At 27.9% G+C, this 10,173-nt stretch overlaps 1 protein-coding gene across 1 annotated transcript; it reads left to right on the top strand.

Annotated features, from left to right (window-relative positions):
• Window positions 1-2,881: 2,881 nt before the first annotated feature.
• Window positions 2,882-9,950, top strand: Esp (Epidermal stripes and patches). The gene is made up of 11 exons (XM_074246256.1): window positions 2,882-3,222; window positions 5,546-5,840; window positions 6,596-6,849; window positions 7,021-7,222; window positions 7,339-7,559; window positions 7,625-7,796; window positions 7,876-8,040; window positions 8,131-8,292; window positions 8,379-8,519; window positions 8,837-8,982; window positions 9,279-9,950. Exons 2-11 carry the CDS (start codon window positions 5,666-5,668, stop codon window positions 9,648-9,650), a joined length of 2,010 nt encoding a protein of 669 aa, XP_074102357.1. The 5' UTR covers window positions 2,882-3,222; window positions 5,546-5,665; the 3' UTR covers window positions 9,651-9,950.
• Window positions 9,951-10,173: the final 223 nt, after the last annotated feature.

Genomic DNA, 10,173 nt, shown 5'->3' with positions numbered 1-10,173 from the left:
GATACAATAAATTATTTACGGATAAATTGATGAGTGTTTTCTCTTATTGACCTACTACATAATTAATTTTTTTTATACAGAGAATTGATAAATTTTTTTTAGAAATTTTTAATTTTAATAATGATTTATTATAAAAGAAAATATTTTAAGGATAAATATTATGAAAAAAAAATTTTATTATTATTGAATATATATAATTTTATTGACTTTAAAAATTTTGAACCGTAAAAGCTTATCAAAAATAAAAAAACAATAAATTATTTGTTTTATTGTTTCTAAAACCTCAAAACTCAAATATAAATTTTACACATCAATAAATTTCCCGAAGTTATTTCAACAACAAACCAAATGTTAACTATCACATTAAATATTCATAAAAATCAGGTCATTAAAAAGTTGTCAAAATATTTTTTAATGTCTCCTATAAATTGACTTGGAATTTCCCATACAATACATCCAGACTGAGACTAGTAACATTTATATACAAACCCACATATACATATAGTAAACAAGTTGTGATGATTTCACGCTGTTATGAATCATAAAAATAATAAAAATAAAAAATTGACCGGAATTAACCGGATTTTCTCTGGTGATTTGAAAGTGACTCCCGTCTTCTAAAAAATATCCATTTATCACATCTTTTTCCTCGTCTGGACCAATTAACGTGGTAGTCATCCCCACTATTAATTACCAGAAATAAAAAACATCAACACACGTTATAATTTTACAGCATGTCATGTGCTCAAACAATAAAAGTAAGATCTGGCTTATTATATCGGTATTTAAAAATATAATTCTGCATGTGATAAAATAAAACTAGCGATCTTGGAATAATAAATTTTAGGATAAGGTCGCTATTACATCGCTATTACATGACTCGCTAACAATTGACGTGAACATTTAAGACATAGACACGAAAAAAAAAAAAAAAAAAAAAAAAAAAAAAAAAAAAATTCATACCTATATGTGAACAAACTAAAAATAAGCGGTTTGAAACAAAAATGATAATTACGATAAAATACTGGTTGCGTAGCAAATCCAGATAAAAAAAATATTTCCTCGTGACTGGTCGTTTCTCCCTTAGCCAGCAGTCATGTGACGATTTAATTAAAACTAGTTGACCTCACAACCAGCGACTCATATAATTTATATCTATATCTATATCTATAGATATTAGTACACGACTTAAGAACGTACACAACTTTTCTCGAACTCTCATCACGTGCTTTCAATCTTATAATATATTATGATACTGGCGATCGCGTAAATCATTTTATTCTTCAAGTACAAATTACCGATGTCAATAACCGCTTATTCAAACGGACTTTATTATTACTATTATTATTGCTATTACACGCTACTTTATTTTCTATTTATAATATTATACACAATATCCATTTTATGCAATACCCTGTTCATCAAGTGGATTATTAATTAATTATCTATGTAAATAAATTTAATAAAAATGGGATCAATCGTTTAACATTTGATGTGATTACCTTAAACATCATTCAATAAATCTCATTTATTAGTGATACATATGTGCGTAAATGCATACTCTCAGTACACTAATCTCTTTATCGTCCATAAATTAAAAGAATAAAAAGAAAAAAGGGAGATTTGATAAGATGTTTTTCAGAATAATAAATGCAAATCCACCTGAGTAATTATGATAACGATTGAAAAATTAAAATGTTTGATTCTCGTGACTGCCACGAGATCCTCAGTTGTTTATTTTTCGGCAAACAGAGTTATATTTATCAACAGATATCTTGCCTAATCTTAATTTCGTGTACAGTTAAATAAAATGAATACTAGTATATATGAATAATGTCTTTCATAATTTTTTAAGTATATTTTGTAACATATAAGCACTGTCATTTTTTGGAAAAATGTTTTTGTTTAATCAGATTGTGTTTATAGATTATGTAAAATGTTTTTTCTCCAATATTTCATTCTTTTATTGTTATCTAAAGATACTTTTAAATTTATTGTTGTCATTATTTTCTTTATTTTTTTTTTATGTAATATTGACTCAATAGTTAACAATCACATGTCTGGTCGTATTGAACAGATATTATTTTTATACTAATCATTGTTATTTTATTTGTTTTTATTTGTTTCAAACACGACAAACAGTAGTGATCTTTGGACAAATTGAAAAGATTATTTTTTATCTTATTTATTCTCTTTTATATCGAAAAAAAAATCAACAGTAATGCTAATTAATATTAAAAATTGAAAAAAAAAAAAAAACTATAAAAATAATAATCTAATGACGCACAAAAAATTTTAAAACTTTAAATTCAATCCTCGTTTTCAGAATTGTAGACGTACATACCGACATATTATTAACAAAGATTTAAATCTAAAATTTTTTGTTCCTACCTATATTTATAATTCATAAAATAACTGAAGAAAAAATAAATTAAAAATATAAATAGACAATACGGCTTATCGGTATCATCATGAAGCTCAGCTGTTAAGTTTTTATCTGGTAAATTAGCCAAGTAATAACGAACATCCTACAAAGAATAATAGCCACAGAAACGATAATAATAATGACAATAATAATAATAATAATAATAATAATAATAATAATAATAATAATAATAATAATAATTATCAATAATTAATATCACGAGGATCTGAGATTAAATAACTCGATGCGTAAAACCGTAGAGTAATTAATTAAATAAAATAAAATTCAAATTTCCTATTCGCTTGTTCACCAGTTAAGTGACGTCTATCAACACCAAAAGCAAGTGGGGATGGGATTCACTGACACAAAAGGACAAGAGTGGGGTAAGTGTCTTATGATACAGGAAAACACAGCTGGAGAATCGTTCTAACCGTTTATATATAAGTAAGTACGTCGGGCTATCTAAACGCAGTTCAAACTTTGTCAGGTAAAATTCTTCATTTTTAAAGCCCGACAATTTAATTGCAGCTCCCGATTTTTTAATTCCACTCACAATGTGCTTGAAGTCCACGTGTGCTAGATAAAAAACCGAGTGATTGATAATTTTAAGTAATTAACAATGGAATCGTTAACGACTAGTTTTTATTTTTTAAATATTATTTTTAACTCTCAGATGCGATAATTATGAAGAAAAAATGTTAAATTTATTTTCATGCTAAATAAAAACTTTTGTTAATAGTTAAAAAAAGTTAAACATTGACGTTTTTAAGTGTCACTACTGGCTGCTGATTACAAAGGTAATTTTATAAATCATTACTCACTGGTCGTTAATTAAATGACTATTGATTACAAACAATTGATTTACGCGGCAATACATTGACCATGTCACATTTTTTATCACTTATTAATTTTTATTGTCCGTCATTCGGTAAATTATTGTCAATTGTTAATTGTTTAAGAATTTTATATTCATAGTCATTTTTATTTATTAAAAATGTAAAGCTCGTCAGAATTTGCACGGCTGAAAAGATCATGGCTGACATATAATTTACTATTTCTCCTTGTGGTAAATCACTACTTCATTTTACAAAAGGGCAATATCACTTATAATTTTATTGTTCTAATTCAAAATTCTCTACTTAAAATATTTACTCTTAAATAAAAAAAAAAAAAAAATGAAATTTTATCAATCATTAATTACAAATTTTCGAAATAAATCCCGGTAACCGTGTTAAATATTGATCGACATAAAATTTGAAAGTTATGAAATGACCTGGTTATTACGTAAAAATAGTTGAAGACGTTATTATTTTTTATCTGCATTTTCTACACACGGACTCACGTAATCAGCTGCATACCGCACGTAAACTTATAATTTAAAGTTAAAACTAGTGAATACACTGGTAAAAAAAAAGAAAAAAAAATAAATAAAATAACAATTATTTATTTGTCTAATGATTTCTTTGGACTTGATGCAGACATGCATTAATTCTGGGCTCACAACCTACAATTGACCATTCACTTAACTATTCTTTATACTTAACTCAGTGTATCAGTTAATTTCTCTTTATGGCTCAAATCCAACTCTCTGGTCCTTATATGCCAACAGGTAATGATAATAATCATGATATGATAATTGCAATCTTAATCATGATTATTAAGAGTATAAATTTTTACGATTTAAATATTTATTCTTCACATACTTTGTTGCGAAAAAATTTCTTTATTAAATATCTACTCAAGAAAGTCACGAGTTTTTTCGCACGTGCTCTATTGTGTTATCTTTTTGTTCATAAACTTTTTTCGTTATCAATCATTAAAAGTTAATTCTTTCCTTGTACTGATAAATTTTTACTTTCAACCGGTTAAACTGTTATCGATTTAATGCCACTGTTTAAAATTTTTATCTTTATTTATCAATGAAATTATTAAATGAGACTAACGGATTAAAATTCGTGGCAAATATTTGAGATTCAGGTTTGAATTTTTGAGAATTTTTATCAAAATCTTTTTGATTTATACCATTTACTTGCTATTAATGTATTATTATTACTTTTTTTAAAATTTGATTTCAAAATTTCATTGTTATTATTAATCACAAAATTTATTGAAATTAAGACCGTCATCAATTTTTAACGCTGTATATCTTATTCTTTATTCGTCATTTCTAGAGCTAATAAAATGATTTACTATCAATAACTGGGAAATTTTATTACTTTTATACGTAAGCAAGGAAGTTTATAATTGTTTTCCTCTTCATTAATTCTCTAATAGCTCTCCGTAGGAATAATTTCCATTCGATTAAAAATTATAAACATTTATTTTTTAATTTTTGATGTTTTAATAACATTTTTTTTTGAATTATAACCATATAAAAAAAATAAAATAAAAACGATGATAATATACTACGTTTTATTTATGATTTATTGCATCGATTAAGACAACTCGATCTCGATTGCTGTAAAAATGCAGTACCGTAAATAATGTTTTAACTATACAACAGATAACTGGTTGATCGTTTAATTGACCGAGTGACTCAACAATCTAGACACAAATTAATCTGGTGCAACATTTTTTGCAAAATTAATTTTTAAATTATTTTTTAATGACTCCACGTGATAGTTTTTTTGCTTAAAATTTTTTATCGCCTGTAATTGAGTAAATAAAACGAAGGAATTTTTTTTTTTATTGAAATGTAACTGCTGGCGAAAAATGCGAGCGTAGTTGATGACAAAAAAGGATTGTTAAATTAAAAATATTTATTTACCAGAGTTTAAAACCTCTGTTATTATTATTAATGTTATTATCTTGAAGAATGAGGAAATGTGGTAATGTGTTGTATCGTCTTAAGTAATTACCCTCAAGGACGGGCGTATTGTCAGACCAGAACCAGACTATAAATTTGTAGCTCTTTAAAGCTGTAAATATATATCAATTGAGTGACAATTGTTAACAGTCCACGTTTCAAAAGTCAATATTGATAATAAATATTTTTACCACCGATCATTGGGAATGTAAACAACAATATATGCGTGTATATTTTTATATATACATATACACTTAAATTCAACACGAGTTGTCAGCTCAATTATTTAAAGTATGTAATGCTTTATTTTTCAGCGATGCTTTAAATTAACGCATGTAAACAATTGGCTGAGAAGATAAACAAAACAAGTAGCAGAAATTGAGACAAGTTTTTTTATGTTGGACGAGTTATATTTAAATAAGTAATTTGTCAAGATGAGAAACGGAAAAAAAATGTACGAAATAAACGAGAAACCTTTGAACGGATACGTTAATCCGGTTATGAACAACTCTCAAGAAAATTTGGATATTAATAAACGCAACTCTTATGAACTTCAGAATTCTGTTTGTGAACGACGAACTGATTTGCAGTCTTCATATGATTTAATTTGTGAGTTTTCATGATTTATATTTACCTTTTTTTTTATAAAAAATACATGAAATTAAAAAAAATATTTAAAAAATTTGTTCCACATTTTACAATTTATATTAGAATATTTAGAACTTGATATTATGATTAATTGAATACTGGTTAATTATTTTGCTTTCGATGAGGATATCCAAAAAGTAAGATATGTTAAAAAAATGTATTTTTGATTATTCCAAATCCAAAGATTAATTACCAAAGACAAGATAAATTGATTTGTTTTTTATGACAATAATTAATGACTCATTATTCAAAAAATAAGATTTTTTAATAGATATCTGATAAAACAATACAGAATATTCATTAAATTTAAATATAAAACAAAAGATAATTAATGAAGTGGTCACATTAAAATAAAATCTGTTTGGCTTGAATGCATACATTTAAATAATCTGCCTTTTAAATCCGATAATTAAGATCTAAATAATATGCTCAAACATAGATTGTAAATAACATATAATCATCATATGTTAATAAAAAATTAATTGTAATTGTTATCAAAATTAGGATCCTTGGCCATTCAATGAAAAGATAAAATTGTAGTATTAAGAATAACGAGGCTAAATAAACAGTCTCATTAAAACTAAATTACATCGAATAAAACCTAAGTGGACGTAAACATAATCAAAAATACAGATCTGACATGATTTAGTTTTATAAATAAATCAAAATTAATGTGTTGATTAAAATAATTATTTTTATTATTAATGATAATTCAGTGATGGACGAGCCAGGAGATGATAGGACCAAACGAAAGGACAATGTATTAAAGTCTGTTTGCGAGTACACGGCGCGACGGGCTAAAAAGTTGTGTACCAAAAAAATGCTCTTCAGGCGGCTGCCTATTTTAGGCTGGTTGCCAAAGTACAATGGAGATGACGCGTTGGGTGATATTGTCGCTGGCATAACTGTCGGGTTGACGGTCATTCCACAGTCACTTGCATACTCCAATGTTGCTGGATTGCCTCCACAAGTAATTGTCCAAATTTTGATATACATTCATAAAAAAATTAACTTGATTTTAGATGATCTAATTACTCAAAATAATTTTCTTGCTTCAAAATTCTTGCTCTTGAATTAATTTTATTTTGTGTCTAGTAAAAATTACACAAATACCAATTGTCAATTTATAAAATTTTTTCAGTATGGATTATACGGAAGTTTCCTGGGAGCATTTATTTATATATTTTTCGGAACTTGCAAAGAGGTATCATTTGGACCCAGTGCGATAGTATCTTTGTTAACTTATCAAACCGTAGCCCATTTGAACGCTCCTGTCGAGCACGCGATCCTTCTCTGCTGTCTCTGTGGAATTATACAGCTATTCATGGGAATTTTTGGCTTAGGTGAGTCATTCAAACCTTAATTTTCCATTACTCACTTCTAATCAATCCATCAATCTTATCTATTCAACCCAACAACAAAATATTCTTCAAAAAATCAATTATCTTTTACAAATCAGGATTTCTCATCGACTTTGTGTCCGGACCAGTGAGCTCTGGTTTCACATCAGCAGTCGCTTTGATAATTGTCACGTCTCAAATTAAAGACATCCTAGGAATTCCAGCAAAGGGAGCGACATTCGTCAGCCTTTGGAAAGGCATTGCTGAAGGGATTCATCAAACTTCTCAGTATGATGCTATTCTAGGAGTTTCTTGCATCATTGTCCTTCTTTTCTTACGGGTAACTGTCTATTTTTTTAAAAAATAATTTCCAAAGCTCCTAATCAATTTTCTTCTTAATATTAGCATGTAGCGATAATCCAAATTGGCCCGGCTGACGAAAATTCCCAAACAACTAAGCATCGCGTGGTAAATAAACTTATTTGGCTGACAGGAACATCAAGAAATGCGATATTGGTGATTGTTTGTGGGATAATAGGCTACTACTTTGCCTCGCAGCCGCCTTTTAAATTGATAGGTACATAATGTTTACTTCTATCATGAACTAAACTATTGTTAGATGATGATTTTATAAACAATTTTTCATTTTTCTGCAGGAAGTTTGCCTGGAGGAATGCCGTCTGTTGAATTTCCGCCCTTTGGATTCACAAAAGACAACACGACAGTATCATTTTTCGAAATGTGCACTAATTTGGGCAGCGGGCTTATTGTTCTGCCGCTGATTTCTTTGATGGAAGTCGTCGCAGTATGCAAAGCGTTCAGTAAGTTCATTAATCATCGGATGTAATCGTAATTATTGTTAGTGGGTTAATTAATAATTGATTGAATTATGGTTGTAAAATAATTTCTAGGCAATGGAAAATCTGTAGATGCTACACAAGAATTAATAGCCATTGGATTAGCAAATCTCGGGTGTTCATTCGTTCAGTCATTTCCTGGAACTGGTTCACTCAGCAGAAGTGCTGTTAATAATGCTTCTGGTGTTCGAACTCCACTCGGCGGACTTTACACTGGTGATTAATTAAATCCTTTCAACTGCATTAATTCATTCATTAAATAAATAGAATTTCTTTATTCTATTTATATATATTTTTTGCAGGAATACTAGTCGTGCTAGCGCTCCTTTTTCTCACACCTTACTTTTACTTTATACCAAAAGCATGCTTAGCGGCAATAATTATATCAGCGGTAATTTTTATGGTCGAAGTCAAGGTGATAAAGCCAATGTGGAGAACCAAGAGTAAGTAAAGTTGCATACAAACAATCGTTTATCACTATCATTTTTAATTGCTTTGTAGTTAATCGTGAAAAAAAATAACTGAAGTTTTACATAACAACCGTAAAAAATTAGAGTCAAGATAAAATTAAGCGAAAATTGATAATTTACTGTTTAAAATTAAAACATGTTTACCTTGAAATTAGCATATGTTACTTATGCATTTTTATTGAATATTGCAGACGAGTGATTAGACGACCAAACAAAACCGATTCAAATTTCATCATACATGTAATAAAACTCAGAATAATTAATCATTTTAAATATTTTATTTTTTATAGAATCTGACTTAATACCAGGGATAGCAACTTTCATTGCATGCTTGGTATTGCAATTAGAAATAGGAATTCTCGTTGGAATCGGGTTGAATATACTCTTTATTCTTCATCACGCAGCAAGACCGAAAATTTCGCTGGAAAAACTTCGGGTAAATTTTTATTATTTAATAATTAATAATAATAATAATAATAATAAGGATAATTATTAAGAAATATTTATGATGACAGTTATCATAATTAGAATAGTTGACAATTATGTGCAAACTTTAATATTCATATAAGCAATAAGAAGATAATTACAAGCGAGTGATGTAATACCGAGCACACGAGTCTATTTTTTTGCTTCGAGATTTATTTACAGTTTTTCATTTTATGTTTCAGCATATACGAGATTGACGCTTTATGCACGATATTTACTTATTTAACTCGGTGTTATTTATTGCAGAGTTGCTGTGGCGTGGAGTATCTCATATTGACACCAGATCGTTGTCTAATATTCCCGTCAGTGGATTACGTGAGAAATCTCGTGACCAAGTACAGCTATTGTGCTGGTAATTCAATGACACCGGTAGTTATCGACTGCTCCCATATTTACGGGGCCGATTTCTCGGCCGCAAAAGTCGTTGAAAGCCTTTCGAGGGACTTTGCCGCACGCAAGCAGCCACTGTTCTTTTACAACCTTAAGCCCTCTGTTTACGCAGTTTTCGAGGGCATCGAACCCACCGATTTTGTTGTTTACTACACTCAGGAAGCTCTTGATGATTTATTGAAGGCCCGAGGGTACTTTAAAGAAAAACCGAACTCTTCGGTACCGTAAATTTAAAGAATGTTGAGCATTGTATGTACGTATGGATGTATTTATTTTTTTTTTTATTTCTAATTGTTAATAATTCTTATATAAATAGAAAATAGGAAATTTATATTTTATAAGAAGCATTTATCCAATTATTTAAATTGGAAAATATTTTTATAGTGAAATCAGTATTCTGAATGGAAAGTAAAAGCCTCAATTATTGATATTGATATTTTATTTTATTACTATTTAATTTTTTTATATTTTTAAAAATTATGATAATTTAAAGTTTGAATAATGAAAAATCTAAGATTTTATTAACAAAAAAAAAAAAATTCATTGTATTCTTAAAAATTATTATGGAAATTATAAATTCCAAAGTGATTACATAATGTCAATTATACAAATGTAGTTATTACAATACTTTGTATTTATTATTTATTGTTATGAATTAAAGATATTAATAATTTATTGAATTAATGACAACTGATAAATTTTATAATATTTATCGTTTTAAATTTTCTAGTCTTTAAATTGATTGAAATTG

Source organism: Cotesia typhae, unplaced genomic scaffold, assembly GCF_013202065.1.
Source record: "Cotesia typhae breed Kobodo isofemale line unplaced genomic scaffold, CoteBio_Ctyphae contig_119, whole genome shotgun sequence".
Lineage (NCBI taxonomy): Eukaryota > Metazoa > Arthropoda > Insecta > Hymenoptera > Braconidae > Cotesia > Cotesia typhae.
The sequence above is the reverse complement of the archived record's forward strand: the minus strand, read 5'-3'. Positions and strand labels throughout refer to the sequence as shown.